The sequence below is a fragment of the Canis lupus genome, chromosome 1 (genome assembly GCF_048164855.1).
Source record: "Canis lupus baileyi chromosome 1, mCanLup2.hap1, whole genome shotgun sequence".
Taxonomy (NCBI): Eukaryota; Metazoa; Chordata; class Mammalia; order Carnivora; family Canidae; genus Canis; species Canis lupus.
The window spans coordinates 114,132,641-114,153,396 of record NC_132838.1 but is presented as its reverse complement, the minus strand read 5'-3'; the positions used below and the strand labels follow the sequence as shown (position 1 = coordinate 114,153,396).

The following is a 20,756-nucleotide window of genomic DNA, read 5'->3' as shown; positions in this document are numbered from 1 at the left end:
CGACTAGTGATGCTCCGCGCAACGGGGCCGCTTCGGGCCTCAGCACCTACCTCTTGCTCCGAGACCGCAGGCGCTGTACCTGCAAGGTCTCGGGGAGCAGCACGGCGGCCCACCTTCCGCACGCCTGAGAACTCAACACCGCGCAAACCCTTGCCAACGCCACCCAACCACGGCCTTCTCCTCTTCCACAGCCCGCCTCAAGCATCCCCCCGCCCCCGGTCCACCCCTGGCTGTCTATTGGCTGCCCGGCAGCCCGTCCCTAACTCGCGAGCGAAAAGAATTCTGGTCTTTGTAGTCCCCTGATGAAAAGACAGAAAAAGGACTGCTACGCAGAACTCCATTTCCCAGGAAGCGCCGCGCCCCAGTGTAGGGAGACGGCAGACACTTTTGAATCAGGAGGCTCTTGATTGGCCAGCTAGGAGACAAAGTTTCCAAATTGCCATGGAAACGCACCCACTTACCTGGAACCCCAGGAAAATCTTTCTGCCCGAGAATCTCAAAATGCTTTGCTCCGTCATGGTTCCACAGGGTGAGACCAGACGTGGGGGGTAAAATCTGTACCCAATGCCTGCCTGCCATTTCCCCCAGATGGCACCACTAAGGCCTGCTGCGTGCGTTCAGCACCCACCGGATGCCTGCTTGGCATAAAGAGCCACTCCTGTGGAGACTTTTCCAGAGACAGGCCAGAGCTGAGCCTTTACTCTTTCAGGGTCTCTGTCTACCATGGAAAAGACAAACGTGGGCTAGGACCCTATCCAGGATTTCTGTCTAGGATTCCGTAGCCCCAGAGGTCCTGCAGCCCCATGTCTCCACCAATAGCCATAACTTCCCCAGGGACGCATCCCACGTGACAAAGCTCTTCTGATACCCCCTCCCCAAATACTGTTCCCCACCACGTCTCTGAGGGCCATGTGAGGGGAACCGAGGCCCTGCAAACGCTCAGGCAGGCATGTGAGAAAGCTCTTTACTGGGGGGTACAGCAAGGAGGAGCAAGGCCATCTCCCCCTACCTGCCCCCACCCCCTCCTAGGGCCCTAGGGTGAAGGGGGTCTCCCCCCAACACCGGACCACCACTGTCTTTGGTACAATAAATAGAAAACAAGGGGGGGAGAGGGGGCCAAGGGTCCAGTCCTTAATGGGGAGGGTGCGCCTAGACCCCTCTCCTTGACCCCCTGCCCCAGGCCCCAATCAGTGCAGGCCTCACCCACCCCAGCTGGGTAGCAGCAATTCCAGTCAAGGGGAGAGATGAGGATGGGAGCCCAGGGCCCCCAGATGGGGGGTATGGCTTCAGGAGGGGCCCCAGGGAGGGGGCTGGGTCATGAGCTGGCTGCCGTGCTCTGGGGTACACCACGGAGGCCCAAGCGAGGCCCCAGAGTGGCAGGGTTATCAGGGGGTGGGAGGGGTGGACGACCTCCTGTCATCCGAGTCCGGAGGGCTGAGGCAGCCGGGTGCTGGGGGGCAGGCGCTGGGTGAGGTGGGGAGCAGTCTGAAGGGCCGCCCACCAGGCTCACATCCATCAGCTCCGGGGGTGGTGGTGAGGTTGGTGATGGGGGACGACCAAGGCATCGGGGTTGGGGGGGTAACTGGGCCCCGGCCCCTGGCAGTGACGAGGCGGAAGCAGGGGCCTGATGTGTCTTGTGGGGCACATCACCCCCTGCCCAGGGGCGCAGCGGCTGGGAGGGTGGGACCTAAAGGAGCAAAGGAACAGTGGGTGATGGAGACCCAGGTCCTAAAGCCCCAGATACCTATTACCCACCTCCCAAGTCCCCCAGGCCCCAGTACCTGGGGGCTGTTCATCTCACAGTCAGTGATGGGGGGCCCAGGGCCCCCACAATATCGGTTGCTGTATCGGTAGGTCCGGTTGTCACTGGAGGAGCCACTGGAACCTCCTGGAAGTGCCAGGGGAGGAAATGAGGAGACGCCTTAGGTGAGGAGAGGTGGTGGTTGGATTTTTCAGTGTCTGAGTTTGGTTTGTGACCCAGGCCCAGGCCTGGGCTTTGGACAAGAGTCTATTTAGAGGATAGGGCCCAATTCTGAAATTATGGGTCAGAGCTCAGTTTTGGGTATCAGAGTGAAAAGCAGTTTTAGAGATGTGAGCCCAAGCTCAATCTCGGAGATCAGGTCAGGACCAGTCAGAACTCTGTTTGCCCCACTTGTTCTGGAGTTCAGGATCATGCAGTTTCAAAGCTCTAGGTGAAGGCCCCCAGGCCAGGCCAAACAAGAGCTGCCCACCCTCCTGTTCTACCCCACCTGGCACTGGGCACCCACCAGAGCTGGAGATGGAGCTGGCGGTGCTGGAGGAGGGACAGGTGTCAAGGGGTGCGGGCGAGGTGGAGGCACTGCTGCCTGCCGGGCCCGTGTTGGTGGCCTCATCAGCCGTGCGGCGGAAGAAGCCGTGCTGCAGAGCCCCCAGTGGGCTGATGCGGGCGGCGGGCTCATACTCCAGCATGCGCAGCACCAGGTCCTGGAAGCGGAGGTAGTCGGCGGGGCTGTGGCCCGGCTCCCCCGCCCGCCGGCCCCCGGGCCCGCCCGTCTGCACGCCCAGCACCTCCTGCAGCCGCCGTGTCCCGGGGCCCTGGTAATCCTGGCAGGGAGGGGGTGGGAGGGGGGGCAAGAGAGTGGCCGTCAGTGGGCAGGAGGGGCAGGGAGACACACACGGGGAAACAGAGGCACAAGAGAGAAAGTGGAAGGAGAGAAGCTAAGAAGAGTTGTGGGGTGGGTAGGAGAGATGGGGTGGGGCAGGACAAAGGACAGACAAGGGGAGAGGAAGGAAGGGAAAGACACAAGGGAGAGGAAGCAGGGAGAAAGGAAGCCCCAAGTGTGAGAGAGTAAAGGGCCACCAGGGTAGGAGGAGCGGCATGGGGCAGGGGCCGCACCTTCCTGAGTTCCTTTGTCCTTCGTAGGGTCCAGCCACCCCCAGGCAGCCGTTCAAAGTACTTGCGAGCCTTGGGTGCCTGGTCCAGCATGGGGGCTGGTGGGATGCCCAGCACCTCCACAATCCGGTTCATCTGGTCCACCTGTGAGCAGGTGGGCAGTCAGGGTCATCAGGCCAGCCAGGCCTCCGCCCCCTCCAGCACACCCCTTCCTCAGGAGCACACCTCATTAGAGCCACTGAAGAGGGGCTCTCCGGTGTGCATCTCCACCAGGATGCAGCCCAAGGACCACATGTCAATAGCCAGGTCGTAGGGTGTGCCCAGAAGCACCTCAGGCGACCGGTAGAAGCGGCTCTGGATGTACTGGTAGATCTGGGGAAGAAGCAGGGAACAGGGCAACAGTCAAGAGAGGTCCCAGCCTCCCCTAGTAGTGCCAATGACATACTCAAAGCTAAGACAAGCTTCCTTCCATGCAACTGGAGCATTAGGGTTACAAATCTTGAGGACATCACCCACTTTCCAGGAGGCACTACCATCACTTATTCATCAGCCTCAGAAGTCTCTGCTAGCCTAGTCTGACCCTGATCTTCATCCAAAGACTGACTTGACCCTCCTTGGTCATCAGAGGTTGGCAGTCTGCAAGACCAGGCCTTTCCCACCACCCCCCACTCAGACCCTTTCCAAGCCATCTCAAATGCCTGCTGACTCAAAGCTGCAAACTAAAGCACCCGTCCCCCACTTCCTCCCCAGCTTTCAGAGCACCGGGTAAACAAAACCTAGCCAAACGCCTCTCCAGGCTCAAAGCCAACCCCACTTCACCCTGCCCACTTTGAACGCCTCATAGCTGGCCTTGCCTCCTCAGGCTTCTCTTCCTTTCCTACTGGGTACTATACCCTGTGGCCCTCTCCTTTTAACCTCCGCACCAGCTGGCCTTACAACGCTAGGTCGCCAACACCCCATTCCAATACCACCCTCCAGGCCACCTCGGGCCGCACCCCCGCCCCACCCGCCACTAGTTGGCCCCGCCCCCGGGCCACACCCACGCCGCGAGCCCCGCCCCCGTCCCCGGGCCACGCCGCACCCGCTGGCCAAGCTGGCAGGAGCTGCCAAAATCCACGATCTTGATGGCGCTGCGCTTGGGGTTGCAGAGCAGGATGTTCTCGGGCTTGAGGTCGCAGTGAATGATGCTGAGCTCGGGCGTGGCCAGGAAGAGCAGCGCCGTGCAGAGCTGCTGCGCCAGCTTCCGCGTCAGGTTCAGGGAGACGCCGCGGAAGTGTGTGTTGCGCAGGAGGTCGTACAGGTTGTAGGAAAGCAGCTCGAACACCAGGCACAGGTGGTTCCGGAACATGAAGTGCCGCTTCAGGTGCACTGCGGGGAAGGGGATGGAAATGGGCCTGACGGGGAAGCTGAGGCTCAGAGAGGCCCGGTGGCGGCCGGGGATGCACAGTAGTAGGCAGAGGGGCTGGAAGCCGATCCGGGGCTCTGCCTCTTGAGCGCTGGCCAAATTGTGGTGTGCCCACGGGAAGCAGCTGCTCGTCAGGGTGTTTTTTATATGATCTGGAACTCGATTCACATCAAGAGAAAGAGTTCCTTGATTAAGAGAAGTTCATTCTTTCCAAGTCTCTGTCAAACTTTCTGATAAACCAGAGAACGTTTCCTTGTGGTGCTGATGGGTCTTTACTGCCCTTCTAGATTTTCTCACTTAATTTTGTAACATTGTTTTAGTCTCAGTTCTATTTATTTTTGTGGCAGGGGACACTAGTTTTCCATTTAGGGTAAGGATGTGTATTTAAAGAAACACACTTTTTCAATCCACTTGCCTTTTCTAAGAATCAGTATGGGAAAGAGGAAAAGACTGATGCAGATGTTATGACTATAGGCCTGGGAGCCCACTGCCTGGTGAAATTATAGCCCCTCTGAGTACAAATGCTGTGACTTTATGCAAGTGATAGCACATGAATGCCTCTGTCGTCGTCTCCAAGCTGTGGGCCAAGGTGCCCCTTCCCCCCAGAGCTGTGGTCAGACTGGAGCCAGTTAAATCAGGGAAAGTGCTTGCAACAGGGCCTGACCCTTAGCGAGCACCCAATACACTGTGACCAAAGCCATCATGGGAATAGGGAAACAATCACTAAGGCGGCAGGAGAATCGCTGATGTCAGGGGATTCCAGACCAGCCCCTGCCCTGAAGACACTGACCCAGTACTGTACTGGGTGTACTGCTGCCCCAGGCCTCACCTATATAGTACTTCATCTCTGTGTCATGCTGGTTCATCAGCTCCAGCAGCCGCAGCTCAATCTGGGCCTGGTTTAGGAAGGCCTTTTTGTTCTTGATGATCTTGATGGCCACCAGCTCCTGGGTCTGATGATCATAGGCTTTCACCACCTGCCGGGGCAGGGCATGTTACAAAGTGAGGAAATGCGGGGGAAGGGGACGGGGCACAGAACAGGGCACTACTCCTTTGTGGGTCAGTATCAGTGGATGCCCATGCCTCTCTATCCCTGGGTCAGGGTGGAAGGGGGGCATCCCGCACCTGGCCAAAGGAGCCTTTGCCGATGAGTGAGTCAATCTCATAGCGCTCCAGCCAGCGCTCGCCACTGCGCACAATGTAGTCATGGTTGTCATCGTCGTAACCATGGTTCAGGACCTTCTTCTCCTTCTTGGTGCTCGAGTCCTGAGGTGGCGCCTGCTGGGCCCGCCGCTTCTTCTTCGCATAGTATACCTGCCCAGCCAGCCAGAAGATAAGGATTGCTGAGTGCCCTGTGCCAGCTGCCAGGACCCCTCAGCACCTGGTTGGGTCCCCCGCCCACCTCATTGATGTGCTTGTAGGTCTTGATGAGGTCCACGGAGAGCTTGCGCAGCGGGGCTGAGGTCGCGTCCCGGAAGGCCAGGGGCAGCCTCCGTGGCAACAGCCGCACATCAGGCAATACCTGCGGGGTGAGGCAGGGCGGGGGGGGGGGGGGGTGCGGCATGGCACTGAGGATAGGCCTTTACCTCTAACAGACAACCTTAGGGAGAACTCTCTGGGTGGCCGGGTCATTGTCACCATATACACATTTTACTTGATCACTGTGTGACAACCCAACAGGAACAGAAATTCCCCAAGGGCAGAGACTGTCTTGTTCTTGCTGTATCTGCAGTGCCAAGTAGCGTTTGGCACATAGTGGGTGGTCATCAGAGATTTGCTGAGTGAATGAATGGTGAACTATTTTCTCCTGACCTTTCATCCTACACCTTTACTCCTTTCTGAACCTCCGTGGGAGAGATCAGATAGAAAACATAGGCTCTGCCCTTCCCAGTCCACCATCATTCTGGGTGTCCCATCTTGAGGGCTGCCATCTTGCTTTACCCTTATCCTGTGGTATCTTCCTATCCTTCACCCCCAACTCTGCACATTTTGCCCCAGTCTTTTGGGAGCCAGCACCTTGGCACCTCCTACTCCATCCTGCTTCAAGCTCTACATTTCAGAGCCCTGACAGTCTCCACCCCTGAATATCTTTACTCTGTAGTGTAAGATGCTGCTGGCTCCAGGATCCTTTGGACTCAGACTTCTCCCCCTTGCACCCCAACTGCCCATCTTTCACTCTGGACCTTTTTTCCTTAGTGAACATTTACTGGGTGTTTCCTAGGTGCCAGGCACTATTCTCAGCATTTTACATGCATTTCATTAACTTGCTTAACCTCACAACTATCCTGCGAGGTAGTTATCATTCTTGGCTTCATTTTAAGAGAAAGAAAACTGAAGCAGGTAGAACCTAAGTAATTTAACCCTGTGTCAGGATTTGAACCCAGGCTATCCAAACAGTCTCTGCCACCAACTTCTCTATTATCTTCCACTCCAGATGGGCTTTTCATGGCCCCAGGAGACTGCTCTGGGCAACCAAATAATCTTTTGGCCCCAAGACCCTTCTATCCCCAGCCTCCCCCTACCCCAGGCATGTGAGGAGCCAGCTGAACGCATACCTGCGTGTGCTCCTGGGGCCCCGGGAAGCCAGAGAAGGGACCATGGCCCGGTGGGACGGCCATGGTGGGCTCAGAGGGCCGCAGGGGAGCGAGGCCTGGAGCGGGAGCCCGGCCGGGGGGCGCCTTCTCGCATCCTGCACCTCGGCTGCCACCGCCGCTGAGACCTGAGAGCAGGCGGGAGGCAGGGGAACAACATGGAACAAGAAGATGTGTGGGACAGGGACAGGTGGGAAAGAGGTGGACACCAGAGAGAAGGTAGGGCATAGGGAGAGGAGAAAAAGGACAACAGGTGGCAATGAAGAAAGGGGACAGTGAAAAATGGTGGGGTGGGGGTGGGGGCACAGCAGAGTCCCTCAACAAATGATTACCAAATAAATGAAGTAGGTGGCACAAAGAGGGGAACATGTGAAAGGGAATGATTGGAAGCCAGGCAGGGATAAAGGCCATGACAAGAAAGGACAAAAAGACACCAATAATTGGGGTGAGAAAGAGAAGAAAGATAGAAACCACAGACAGTATAGGTTTGCTTCCCATTTCTATTTATGGCCCTCCCCAGGGCCCCCTCACACCAGATCCTGCCCTCCTGCAGTCTTCCCTGATTGTCAGGATCACCTCTTATCACAGCAAGGTCCTTTCACTTCAAGATCTACCCTTCCCAGTAGATCCTAGAGAAGTCTAGGATTCCCCTCCCCCCAAACCACAAGAGAACTCTGGGCCCCCTCCACACCCATAGCAGAGTCTTCTGCAGGCCCCTAAAACCACATCAGGGTCCTGGAGAGCATACCAAGGTTACCCTGTTATACAGAGTTGTCCCTATATAAAAAATTCCTACCCCTATGGCATTCTCATCCATCAGGGCACCCCCTTCCCAGGGGACCCTCCCCATATCATGCCAAGACCTTATCCTTATACCATTTCCTCTCACATCAGGGACCCTCCCCACCAGATAGTTTCTTTGTGCCACAAAAGGGCTCTTCCCCATATTAGTCCGTGGTCCCCCTCCCAATCAAGGCTCACTTCTTCTGATGGGAGCAAGGAGGAGCCGTCTCTTCCCTCGCCCTTCTCTCCCCTACACTGTATCTTTCCCTCCTCCCCCCATCCAATATTCCTACCAGGGCTCTTTCTCCAGTTACTCCTCTCTACACCAGGGTCAATCCACACCTGTGCCATTCCTAGAAGGCCCCCAGAAACCAAAATCCCCGAATATCACATAGAGTTCTCCCCTCCCAGAGTACCTGCCACACCAAAATCCTCTCCCCACAGGCCTTCTCCCATGTCAATCCCTTTCTCCTATGCCAAGCCTTGCCACTCCACGATCCCTCCTCTCTCTCGGAGCTCCCCCGCCCCTCACCCGAAACAACCTCTTCCCTGGGGCCCTCCCACAGCAGGACCGTCTCTCCCAGCACCCACCCCCTACCCGGGTCAGGGCTGGCGCGGGGCCCACGGGGGGCTGGGGCGCGGTGGGGCCCCCAGTGGGGTGGGCGAGCGGCCAGCATGGCGGCGGTGGCGGCAGAGAGGAGACGGCCGCCTGTCCCGGCCCGGCCGGCCCGGCAAGCCCCGCGGCGGGGAGGGCAAGCGGGACAGGCGGCCCGGTGGGTGACAACAGCAGCCGCCGCCGCCGGGGGCGGGGAGAGGAGGGAACGAGGGTCAGCCCGGGGCACGCGGGGGAAGGGGAAAGCAGGTGGACGGGGGAGGGGCGGGTTAACCCTCGCCCCGCCGGCCCCGCCCCGCGCAGCCACCCGCCCCTGGGGACCCAGGCGTCCCGCCCCCCACCCTGGAGGCCCGCCCCGGTCGGCGGAGCCCGGCGGGCGGGGCCGGCCTGAGCTTGGCAGTCCGCACCTGCCATGGCAACAACCGTGCCATTGGCCGCTGCTGCCAAGAGCTCAGCCAATCGCAGCTCAGAACAGCTGTTGCTAGGCGACGACGATGCAGCCGGAGGAGCCGAGCCCAAACAAAGGGCGGGAGCCGGGCCCCGCTACCCCCTCCCAGCCGCCCTCCCAAGGCTGCTCCCTCGGGCTCGGCCACTTCCTAGAATCCGACTATGAATAGCCAGGCACGGCCTGCACCTGCCCGCCGCCCCCCTGCTCTGCTCCCTCGGCCTCGTGCTAAGTCTCGCGGCGACGCGGGCAGGGCGGGCCCGTACTGCCCCCTCCCCGCGAGCTCGTGCCGCCCCACCTGTAGCCGCGTTGTTACCTGAGGGCGCGGGCAAGGGGACTCAAGCTGCTCGGGAAGCCCGAGCTCAGACCTGCCCACTGGCTGAAGGTATCCGACGGACGCGGCGAGCCAGGGCCCGATTACCCAGTAATGCAACCAGCAAAATGGCGACCACAACAAACCGGCCCCCCCGCCCCGGGCTCCGCCCCCACCCCCCCATTCGCTTCCCCCACGTGACCCAAGGTAACATTCTGCGCCTGCGCGCAGCAGGGTCTACCGGCAGACATGCACCGTAAGCTATCAGCCCCGCCCAGGCGCCGGAAGCCGGGTTACGGCTGCGCAAAAAGCAGCCAAGGGAGAAGCATGCGCACGAGGGACCGGATGAGCTGGTCCACCCCCACCACCGCGCCAGTTGAAAAACGGCGCATGCGCACCGTTGAACGGAGGTCTCTGATCAGCATACAGGAGCGATGATGAATTTTTTTTTTTTCCTAAATAGGTTTCACGCCCAAGGAGCCCAAGGCCGGGTTGAATTCACGACCCTAAGGTCAAAACCTAAGCTGAGATCAAGAGGCCCAGGCTTAAGTGACAGAGCCACCCAGGTGCCCCTGGATGAGTCTTTTAATAGAAAAACACGTGTAACAGTAGCAACACAAATCTCTGGTAATCCAGATGGCGCCGGGCTTCAATTCTTCACCTTGGGAGGTGGCCTGTGAGAGGAAGGAGATAGAAGATTCAGAGCTTGTCACCATTTGGGGCACTCCTTCCAAGTGCTGACTGGCAGGGCTCTGTCCAGGTGGGCTGCCGGCCCCTGCTCACCTGTACACACCCACCACTACAGCGTGGTCTCTTTCGTAGGGCTCTAAGGTCAATTGCTCTTGGGGCTTCATGTTCTCCTGCTGCATCTTCTTCACCTCAGAGGCAAACACAGCCTCAGCAGAGGCTGTGGAGTCAATGCAGTTGGCCTGCAGAAGAATTTGAATTTTATAAGCAAAGCACTGGACTGTTTTCCTTTTTGTTGCTCTTTAAAAAAAAAAAAAAAAAAGATTTTTTTTTAAATTATTGGAAACTCAGTGAAACTCAGGTTTTGGAAATGTAGGGAAAGACTTCATTAGAGAAGTTTTCAATTTGGTTTGGATTTGGAACAGGAAGGCTTCAACAGAGACTGTCTTAAAGCTGGTGTTTAAATTTTACACCCAGGTTTTTGTGTTTGTTTTTTCTACTTCCTCTTCTTTAACAATAGTAACAATGCTGAGAATACTGAAACAAATGGAGCAAAAGGCTAACAAATGGTGAATCTGGCTGAAGATCTTTTTTTTTTTTTTAAAACAAACACATCTTAGGGACACTTTATTGACCTGATGGTGTTTTGTTTTGTTTTGTTTTTTTTAATTTTTATTTATTTATGATAGTCACACAGAGAGAGAGAGAGAGAGAGGCAGAGACACAGGCAGAGGGAGAAGCAGGCTCCATGCACCGGGAGCCCGACGTGGGATTCGATCCCGGGTCTCCAGGATCGCGCCCTGGGCCAAAGGCAGGCGCTAAACCGCTGCGCCACCCAGGGATCCCTGGCTGAAGATCTTTAAATAAAACGTTTTTGAAAATGCATCTAGTATTCATCTAAAATTTTATACAAGGCTCTAGTCTAAACACTTTATATTGATAAATTTAATCATTGCATCAACACTAAAAGAGATACGACTAATATTCCTACTTGACAAGTAAAACAAACACAGGTTGGGTAACTTGCTCAGAGAACAAGCTGGAATTCAAACTTAAATGGTCAAGGGCAGCCGGGGTGGCTCAGAGGTTTAGTGCTGCCTTCAGCCTGCAGCGTGATCTTGGAGACCTGGGATCGAGTCCCACGTCAGGCTCCCAGCATGAAGCCTGCTTCTCCCTCTGCCTGTGTCTCTGCCTCTCTCTCTCTCTGTGTCTTGTGATAAATAAAATCTTTAAAAACAAAAAACCTTAAATGGTCAGACTCGGCCATCATGGACTTGACCACTACATTCTATTGGCTATTTAAACTCAAAGCCTTTTAGTTTTGTAGACATTTTTCACCAAGTGCTATTTGACAGGGCAGGGAAATGCAGGGTAGAGCCTGGGAATAGACTAGACTAGGAGAATGGAGGCCCTGGCCCCTTTGTTTTGACTAGCTGCTTGGCAGTTACAGAGAAAATACTACCACCCCATCTTAGACTCCTCCAAGCCCCGCACCTTAATGGAAATCACAAAGTGTCCTCCGTTACGAAGGAAGGTGTGGGCATTCAGGGCTACAATCCGGGTCTGGTCTGGCTGGGCCACGTCGGCAAAGATCACGTCCACCATTGCTAGGGAGAAATAAGTGGCACTTACAAGCTGGATCCACCAGATATTCCCAGCTCCTCCCGTGAGGCCTGTGCCCCATTACCAGAAGGTTTCTGGCATAGTCTTCCCTGCTTCCAGTCTCACTTCCCCCCGTTGATTCCCCCTTTCCCTCCACTGGACCCCCAGGATGGGTCCAAAACCCAGTCACACCATTCATTCATTCCTCTTGTAAACCATGATTGCCACCTACTCTGTGGCCAGGCCTGGGCCCGGTGTGGGGGACACAGAGACGAGTCAGACCCGGACCCTGCCCTCGAGATGCTCCCAGGTCTGGGGGGGAGACAGACACGTCATAAAAAGGCATGTAAAGGTGAGCACTTACAGGCAAGAGCGTCTGCAGGATTGTCAAAGGAAACTAAAGGGTATGGTATGAATGCATGGGGAAAAAAAACTACTCAAAACCAACATAATGCAAAGTATTTTTAAGCCACTGTGATTAAATAAAACAACAAAAAAATGGTATAATGAAAACTGAAAAAAAGAAAAAAAGAAAACTGACTTTCTTAAATTGGGAAAAGAAGGCATTAAATTGTTCGTATTGGTTACCTCTGAGGGTGGTTTATAAGGAGTGTAACAGTAGCAACACGTTTTATATTGTACTTCCATTTTTTTTAATCTTTAAAAACCAAAGTAATATTCACAATGGGCCCCTCCGGGCCAGGCCACACTGTTTTTTATGATCAATCATAAAAAGGGGGGCAGCATAAAAAATACCATGTTTCAGAAGTAGGCAGAAGTATGGGGGTGCCTAGGGAGAGGGGCAGGAGATCGAAGGAAAAAAGGTTAGCCTTCCAGGGGTGCCAGACACCCAAGCTCCACAACCTCACCTGGCTCCCCTCACCCTCTTCATTCCTGCAGACTCAGGAGGCCTACTCATCCATCCTGATTACATTTGAATCAGGGCTCTGGCCACCTCTTCCAAGAAACCTGGAGTGCCCTGGCCTACACAATCTGAGCCAATCCCTAGACCCCTCACCTATGAGCATGCGGTATTTGTGTGGGTGCCGAGCATCTTCAATAACAGGAATAATGTTGGTCCTCTTCTTGGCCAAGTTAATGAGGTCACGGCCAGAGCGGTGGGAGAACTCAACTGCATAGACTAGACCATCCTAAAACAATTAATAAAAACACTGATACTACTTTTTAGATGGAATACCTACTTTAAGCTCAAACACTGCATGTAGCATCTCTTCAAATCCACACAGAATCAAAACCCTACCATTTGACAACGTATTGTTGCCAAGGGTTATTCAATCCCACTTTGCTTGATCTGAGAGTCCAGTCTCCCCAGTACAGGCTTCAAACGAGGAAGCCAGGCACAGAGATGAAGTTCTAACAGCTAAGAATACTTACAATGGACTAGGCATTGCTCTAAGTACTTTACAGGAATTACAAGTATCTTCACAGCAACCTTATTTTCCAGAGGCATAAACCGAGGCTCAGAGAGTTTAAGAAATGTGCCGAAAACCACCTCACTGTTAAACGCCCACAACAGAGCCTGGGGTTTTAAACCACTACATTACACAGCCTACAAAGTCATGCAGATGGGCTAGAGGTCCTGAAGTGAGATGCACGGGTGACCTCTAACCAAGGAGCCTGCAGAGTGACACAGAAATGTAGGCCCAGAAACTAATACCTGTTCTTTTAAGAGAAACCACAAGACCAGATTTGGGGGCATACATTTTTAAAGAGGACAACTAAATCCAACACTCTGGTATCTGTACCTTCGACCCCGGGGCCCCTCTAACTGCACTTACGCCAATACCCACGTCCCTTCCCTCCAGACCAGGAACTCAGGAATGGGACTAAATGAGCCTTTGGAGACTGGATGCTTCAAGCTGCTCCTTCTACTACAGGCACTCTGAAGGAAGGGCCTAGCCCCAAGCCACATGGTACAGGGAAGCAGCCAGGCCCACTGACTCCAGGCTGGCAGAGGCAGTCTCTGCCTCCTTTTCACCTCACCACCTGCCCTTACTCACTCCTCCTTAACCCTCTATCCACTCACCGGGCCTACGATGTCAGAGACGTGGGAGACAGTGGTGCCTGAGGCAGCGCCGAGGTAGAGCACCTTGGCCCCTGGCTTGATATGGATCTGGTCCACACCACCCAGGATTGCTGCCGCCAGCTTGGAGCGGAAGGGGTTCCAGGCACGGTACTCAATTTTGTCATCTCCTTCCTGGGCCGGGAGAGATGGGGATAGAAGTTAGTGCCAGGTTTTTTTTGCTAGACCCCACTGCCCTTAGCCCTAGGGCCTAGGGCGCTCATTCATTGTTCAAGAAATGAACACAGGCACACATCAGTGACCATGATGGATGCAGTACCTGCCCTCTCATGAAGGTTAATGACTCAGGTAGAAGGGGCAGGGACAGACAATAAACACAGAGATAAAAGATCGTATCAGTTAACAGCAAGACCTGTGTGTTCATTCAACAAACATTTGCTGTGCCAACATGTTCTGTGCCAGACCCTATGCCAGGCTACATAGTGAATGAGACAGACCCCTGCCCTCAAGGAGCAAGTCTACACCAAACTACGTACAGTACAGAAGCCAGTGACAGTTGCTAAGGAGAAAAGATCAAGCCAGGAAAGGACATACAGTAGGGGGAGGGGGCTGAGGAACAGGTGAAAATGAGGCAGGGTGGCCAGGGAAGTGCCTAGGAGACATATGCAGACCCGAAGGAGGTGGGGGCCATGCAAGTCACCTGGGGAAGCACATTCTAGGCAGCAGGAAAGGCAGCAAAAAGCCCTGAGCAGGAGCGTGCCTCATCATAAAGGTGAAGTGGGATAATAGAGCAGAGGGTAGGCTGCTTTTCATGGACTGGGTGGCACAAGGTGGCCTTGTGAGAAACACAAGGTGATGTTGACCAGAGATGCTGGTGATGAAAGGAACCAGACATACACACAGCTGGAGAGGAGGAGTATTCAAGATAGAGGGAAGAGCAAGGAGACCCGTATGGCTAGAAGACTCTAGGTCTGGGGCAGGGGTGGGGGCATGGGTGGGGAGGGGGAGCTGGAATGTGCAGGGTCTTCTGGGCCACACTGAGGACCTGGGACTTGAACCTGAAGGCAATGGGGATCTGACTTATGTATTAAGATGACTCCCGGGCAGCCCGGGTGGCTTAGCGGTTTAGCGCTGCCTTCAGCCCATGATCCTGGAGCCCTAGGATCGAGTCCCATGTCAGGCTCCCTGCATGGAGCCTGCTTCTCCCTCTGCCTGTGTCTCTGCCTTTCCACTCCCCTCTCTCTCTACCTTTCTCTCTGTCTCTCTCATGAATGAATAAATAAAATCTTAAAAAAAGAAAAAAAAAAGAAAAAAAAAAAAGAAAAAGGTGACTCCCTAGCTGGCATGTGTAGGATGCATGGTGGGGGTAGGGAGACCAGACCGCTGGCTACCCTGTCAGTTGGGGCCCTGGTCTCACCGAAATCGATACTCTCTTCTCTCCGTAAACTGATTCCCCAGGGACCAGATTCTTGGTGACAAGCGCATCTTCCTTTCCTCGACAAATGAAGACACCTAAGTGAGGAGACCAGCGCAGGGTGAAGACTCTGGGCTGCACCCCACAACCCACCCTACCCTCAGCAGCTCTGCACCCTCCCCACTCACCCTCATGCCGATGAGGTTCCACCATCACATTTTTCCCCGACTGGTTTCCTCTCTTCCCTCCCCGACCACGACCCCGGTTGCCGCCAGACTGGAAACCTCCACCTACAAGGCAGAGATGAAGTGAGAGAGGGAGATCCCATGATCTCTTCCCTCCCAAAGCCCAGGGAAAGCCTCCTAATCATATCCCACCTCCCACCCACTCCCAATGTCACTTACCACCTCGTCCTCCTCCTCCTCGGCCACGGCCCCTAAAGCCTCCACCACGACCTCTGCCCCCACCAAAGCCTCCTCGGCCTCCACCACGACCACCGCGGTCACCGAAGCCCCCTCGGCCACCGAAGCCGCCCCCGCGGGGGCTGAAACCTGTAGTGGCAACAGAAAGAGGAATTGGGGCAATTAAGTTTGAGAAGTTATGTCTCGTAATTCCACACAGGAAAATCAGGACCAATGCAGATGTCCACTGGCAGAATGGACAAATAAAATGGGGAGTATTCATAAGCACCAGTGACGAGGATCTATATAATTACAACAGGTAGATAAATCTTATTAGAGTCATGGGACGCCTGGGTGGCTCAGTGGTTGAGCACCTGCCTTTGGCTCAGGTTGTGACCCCAAGGTCCTGGGATCAAGTTCCGCATCGGGCTCCTCGCAGGGAGCCTGCTTCTCCCTCTGCCTATGTCTTTGCCTCTCTTTGTGTGTCTTTCATGAATAAATAAAATCTTAAAAAAACCCAAAAAACCAACAAACTTAAGAGTCATGTTAAGTGAAAAAGCAACTCGAAGACCATGTCCAACACAGTATTGGTCATAAGGCTCAGCAACAGCTAAATTTAAACAACGTCGTGCTGTGTTGATATACATGGTAACCCTGCCCCATGCCACCCCCCAAAAGAGGAAAGGGGACGATAAATGCAAAGCTGATAATACTGGGGATTGAGAGGGGAATATGAACAAGATTCAGGTAGGGGAGGGATACCCAGGTAGATGTAGGTTACTGTCAACATGCTGCTTTTGTTGGTCAGATAGGAGGTTTGAAGATCCACTCTATTTTCAGTGTTAGTCTGAAGCCTGTGCACGCATCGTGGCAGGAAGGGCCCCCAGACCCTGAAACCATGTCCGTGCCCTCCCACTCCTGAACTTCAGTCTGGAGGAAAAAGGCCAACCCCTAAACAGAGGGGAGTTGGCCATGATGTCTTTCTTGCTACCTCATCGACCTTCCTGCAAACTTGCAGAGGTCTCTCTCAGCTCAGAGGGAGAAAAAAAAACAAGAAAAAAGTCGAGTTGTCCTTTATGGATGGGCAACAGCACATAAGCAATTTAGGGCTTGTTACCTGGCCTGAAATCTGAAGGGGGGCAAAAAAAAAAGATTCAGGAAGACTTGATTTTCATCACCTCAGGTCAGAGCAAACATGCGCTGCACTGAGCTGGTAATGACGGCAGAAGCAGATGGCATTCTCCTGGTGCTAACAGATTCACTATCTGACTTTTCTGCGCCAGTGTCCTAAGCTCTGCACTACTTTGGGCAAAGCACAAGTTACAAAACAATAGTGTGACAATTAGGGATGCTCTAAAATGACCTCACCTGATGTCAACTACTCAATAGTAAACTAGCTAGAGTTTTTTGTAAAGGTGCGTTATATCTGCGCGCTATGAAATCTTCACACACTGTAAAGGTGTTAAAGATGAAAATACGCAGGCGCCCGGCCTGGGGGGCTCAGTCGGTTAAGCAGCTATCTTCAGCTCAGGTCATGATCTTGAGGTCCTGGGATGGGTCCCCGCATCGGGCTCCCTGCTCCCCTGCTCAGAAGGGAGGAGAGTCTGCTTCTCCCTCTGCCTCTGCCCACCTCCTTCCTGTGCATTCGCTCTCTCTCAAATAAAAAAAAAAAATTTTTTTTTTTTAAAGATTTTACTTATTTACTCATGACAGAGAGAGAGAGGCAGAGGGAGAGAAGCAGGCTCCATGCAGGGAGCCCGACGTGGAACTCGATCCCAGGGCTCCAGGATCACATCCCAGGCCGAAGGCGGCACCAAACCGCTGGGCCACCAGGGCTGCCCAATAAATAAAATCTTTAAGAAAAAAAAATTTTTTTAAAAGACGAAAATGTAGAGCTTTTAAACATTATTCCTAATTTAAGTACTAAAAGTTAAGTTTCAGAATTCCCGAAGAGTCGCCTTTACTCCCTCTACAGGCTCCTGCCCACAGGGCAGCTACAGATGGACCTTCTCCAAACCACAAAATTGGATCTCTTGATCCCCTTGCCTAAATCCCTTCCAATGGCTTTCCATCATGTTGAAAATGCAACTGAAATTCCTGTCTCTGGCTTCCAAAGCCTGAAATCAGTGGCTCTCACCTTTGGCTAATCCCTGGAACCTAGAGATCCCGATTTAGGTGTAGGGGCCTGAGCATTGGGCTTTTTAAGGTTCCCCAGGCAATCTGAAATGTGCAGCCTGAACTAAGAATGTCGCTGACTTTTGTGCCCTCACGCTTTCTGTTCTGGGCCTTGCACCCTTCCTCCTCAACTCACTCTCCAGCTTCTAAGCCCTTCATACCTGCTGTCCTTCCTGCACACATTAGCTGGGCTCACCCACTTCTTCGTTGCACTCAGCTCTCTGATGAAACATTCTTTCCTGAGAACTCAGGGCCTTCGGGCTCCCTACCTTTAGCTTCTTCCTATCAAGCATCACACATGGCACTTTTTACTTTATCACTGCCTGACTTCCCCACCAGCATCCCAAGGGACAGGGATGTTTTAATACTTTTGGTCACTCTGCATCCCCAGCACCATGCACAACATTTGGCACAAAGTGTGGGCTCAATAAATATTAAGTGAGCTGTCTGCTGATGACTCTTAAATCCCTGGGTTCTGCCCCGGGCGGGGGAAGCACTCTCTCTGTTCATTCAGGGAGCCCCAGTCCCCGCCCCTCAATCAGTTCATGTGTCCCGTACAGGGCGATGGAGATGCCACTCACGGCCCTAGAGAGTAGGGAAGGTTCATGGGAATCCTGAAAACTTTACCTGTAAGACAGAGATACGGCGATAACAATCACACATTGTAGGAAAAAAATGTCTTAATACACACAAAGCACTTCCCTCAACACACTGCCTGGTACACAGTTTGAACAGGAGTATTTTAATGAGGGGAAGGAGAGTCCCCCTGTCCTTCCACTTAGGGGAGAAATCACTAGGCTGAAGGGACTCTCATCCCAGGCCTGATGGAACAGTGACCTGAGAAGTGTGGGCATAGCTAGGGGACCTGGGGGCATGAGTGTCAACTTGCAGTTCTAGGTACTCAAAACATATCTATTCATTTCAGGTCCAGGGGAGCTTACAAAAATGTACCAGAAGTACCAACTCCTCAGGAAAACACACGTTTGCACACACATTTCCAGAAGTTTTGGGAGGAAGTTCCACGGACCCCCAGGTTTAGACCCTGCTCTCCTCCTAGAACCTTCCCATCTCAAAAATGGACACTCCATCCTTCCAGGTACATGTGTCCACACCCTGAGGTATCCTTGATCTCTCTTATACCCACATACAAGCTGTCGGCTTTATGTTCAAAATATATTTCCAAAGTGTGACAATTTGTCAGGCAGGTCCACTAATACCACCCTAGCCCAAGCCACATCATCTCCTACTAAATCACCACAAGTTTCCTGCTAATGCACCTGCTTCCACTTGTGCTCCCCTGATGCCCTTTACATAAAAAAACAATAAGGATCCTTTTAAATGTGTCAATCAGACAGCATTCTGTCCCTGCTCAAAATCTCCCCAGGGCTTCTTCTCTGTCAGACTCAAACCCTTAGTGAAGAGCTGACTCTTAACTGCTGCAGCTTCATATCCTAACACAATGAGGGAATGGTTGGGCGGAAGGTATATCCTCCATTCCTGGGGGAATCAAATTGTAGGGTGCCTGCAGGCATGCCGGGGTATGATGGAGAGACACAGTCCAGCATTGCCTCCCCGCCCATCATTTCATCAGGTCATCAGGTCTTCTTTCTCCTGAAGAAACCCACCCTCCCCCTCCACCAGATGACCCCATCTCTCCACACACGCAGGGAGGGTGGGAGAAAAAGGAAGTGCAAAGTGCAAAACAAAGACCTGTACTAGGAAACAGACCTTCTGGGTCACAGTGGAAGATTTCCCCAAACTCTAGCGAAGCAAGTTGTGGGGAGGGGCATTGCCTGATTTAGGAAGCCCCAAGTCACCAGGAAGAAAGACCCTAATTTTGTGCCTCTTGAGAGGAATGATAAAGATAACAGGAGGTGGAGACAAATACTATTATGTCAAGTCCTGTGCTTTTCCCCCTCGGCCTTATTGAACTATAACTGACATGTATATATAACATCACATATGCCAACCTGTTGATTTATTTGTACACTTAATCTATTGCAAAGAGATTACCACAATATGTACTTTTTCTTAACGTGATCTTGCTAAATTATAACTGGGCGCCATTTTACAAACGAGAAAACAGAGAAGTAAAGCCACTTGCCCAAGGTCACGCTGCAACTTAAGAACCAAAGCTAGTGCTGAAGTTTTGAACTGAGATCTTTCTTCTGTCAAAGCCTGCCCTCTCATCGATCTACCAACGGGGGAGGCGGGGTGGGTTCACCAGAATCTCGGGGAAAATCAAATGAATAAAATCACTCACGCGTCCTGTGACTATCTCCCTCCCCCACCCCACGCTAAGCCCGTCTTGGGCTCGTGAAGGTTCATCTCACCGCGAGTTGAGCATCACGATCACTCACACCTCGGAGACCCGCCCCTCGGGAGAGTAGAGAGCGGGAAAGTGGGGCAGAAAGGGCCACACACTCCCAAGCCGGGAGTCCTCATTCACTACGGCCCTCTCTGAGAAGCTGGTCTGGGAGCTAAGGGGGCTCTGGTTGCGGCGACACGCGAAGCAAACGGGGCTTCTCCCCGACCCCAAATCGGGACTCACCTCCGAGCCAACACATAATCCCCAAATCCCGCAGCCAGAGATCCAAGACCCCAGACGCCTGGATCCAGACTCTGGGTCGGTTGTCCCGACTGCCACCCCCAGCCCAATAACCGGGACCCCTAATGACGGCCTCAGGGAGTCGAATCCTAGCTCAGGAACCCCCTTCCAAACCCAGGACCCCCGACTCACGACCGTGACCTCCGAAGCCAGTCACACACCCCCAGACCAGGAACCCGCACCCCGGACTCAGCGTCGCTTCACAGGGAGGAGCCAAGACCCCCTCGCCACCGCCACGGGCGACCGGAACCAGGACCCCCTCCCCACTAGCGGCCGGACCCCCTGCCCCTAGGCCGGGGCCCCGCCCCTCGGGCTCCCGCCGGCCCCCAGTCCCCGACCCCGGCCCTCAACCCCGGCCTGCACCTGGCTTCATGGCGAGAGCTCAGCCCCGCGGCTCAGGACTCCGCGGCGGCCGGGACTACACGAGTCTGGGGCTTTCGCACGTGGAAAGGAGCGCACGCGCGGCGACGCACGGCGCGTGACGTAACCTCGCAGCCCCGCCCCTCGGAGCTCCTTCCGCGTCCGGAGCCCCGCGCGCGCGCTGTGGGCGGGGCTTCGCAAGCCTCTCAGGGCGCCGCCCCCGTGGGCGGCCTTAGGCGCGTCCATCGCGACGCTGAGCGCGCTTCCCGCCTTCTCTTGGGCGTGCGATCCTCCCCGGAGCCGGGGCTCGTCTCTTGTGCTCCCTGCTGCCCCTCTGCTCTGTTTGTGATTAACTTCCTAAGGTCTACACCCGAAAGCTTTCCCTGACCCATTTCCACCCGACGAACACGGACGATTCTGGGCTCACACATATGCAGTCGATT

At 54.2% G+C, this 20,756-nt stretch overlaps 2 protein-coding genes across 8 annotated transcripts; both read right to left on the bottom strand.

The window, feature by feature from the left end:
• Positions 1-950: 950 nt before the first annotated feature.
• Positions 951-9,165, bottom strand: DYRK1B (dual specificity tyrosine phosphorylation regulated kinase 1B). Of its 7 annotated transcripts, XM_072777874.1 has the most exons (13): positions 8,250-8,344; positions 7,945-8,004; positions 6,833-6,996; positions 5,680-5,799; positions 5,403-5,591; positions 5,107-5,254; positions 3,954-4,240; positions 3,098-3,244; positions 2,876-3,016; positions 2,548-2,583; positions 2,268-2,463; positions 1,782-1,888; positions 951-1,687 (listed from the first exon to the last, which is right to left on the bottom strand). In XM_072777874.1, the coding sequence occupies exons 1-13, from the start codon at positions 8,326-8,328 to the stop codon at positions 1,316-1,318; spliced, it is 2,046 nt and encodes a 681-aa protein (XP_072633975.1). In that variant the 5' UTR covers positions 8,329-8,344; the 3' UTR covers positions 951-1,315. The 7 variants fall into 7 exon arrangements, with proteins under 7 accessions (XP_072633975.1, XP_072633986.1, XP_072634004.1 ...); XM_072777885.1 differs by lacking the exon at positions 7,945-8,004 and having other exon boundaries at positions 8,250-8,370; XM_072777903.1 differs by having other exon boundaries at positions 2,268-2,583; positions 8,250-8,365.
• Positions 9,166-9,567: 402 nt separating this feature from the next.
• On the bottom strand, positions 9,568-20,477 carry FBL (fibrillarin). Its single transcript, XM_072777927.1, has 9 exons — positions 20,317-20,477; positions 15,174-15,320; positions 14,958-15,059; positions 14,773-14,867; positions 13,359-13,529; positions 12,330-12,462; positions 11,204-11,316; positions 9,806-9,951; positions 9,568-9,696 (listed from the first exon to the last, which is right to left on the bottom strand). The coding sequence occupies exons 1-9, from the start codon at positions 20,324-20,326 to the stop codon at positions 9,672-9,674; spliced, it is 942 nt and encodes a 313-aa protein (XP_072634028.1). The 5' UTR covers positions 20,327-20,477; the 3' UTR covers positions 9,568-9,671.
• Positions 20,478-20,756: the final 279 nt, after the last annotated feature.

Bases quoted from the DNA above. Each gene is read 5' to 3' on its own strand.
- DYRK1B (XM_072777903.1), bottom strand. From the start codon at position 8,328: ATGCTGGCCGCTCGCCCACCCCACTGGGGGCCCCACCGCGCCCCAGCC. The intron at 5,255-5,402 runs GTGCGGGATGCC...CTGCCCCGGCAG, and splicing joins GCAAAGGCTCCTTTGGCCAG to GTGGTGAAAGCCTATGATCA. The intron at 1,889-2,267 runs GTGGGTGCCCAG...TGGCACTTCCAG, and splicing joins CAGCTCCATCTCCAGCTCTG to GAGGTTCCAGTGGCTCCTCC.
- FBL (XM_072777927.1), bottom strand. The intron at 14,868-14,957 runs GTGAGTGGGGAG...CTCCTCACTTAG, and splicing joins GGAACCTCATCGGCATGAGG to GTGTCTTCATTTGTCGAGGA. The intron at 11,317-12,329 runs GTGAGGGGTCTA...ATTTCTCCCTAG, and splicing joins CAAATACCGCATGCTCATAG to CAATGGTGGACGTGATCTTT.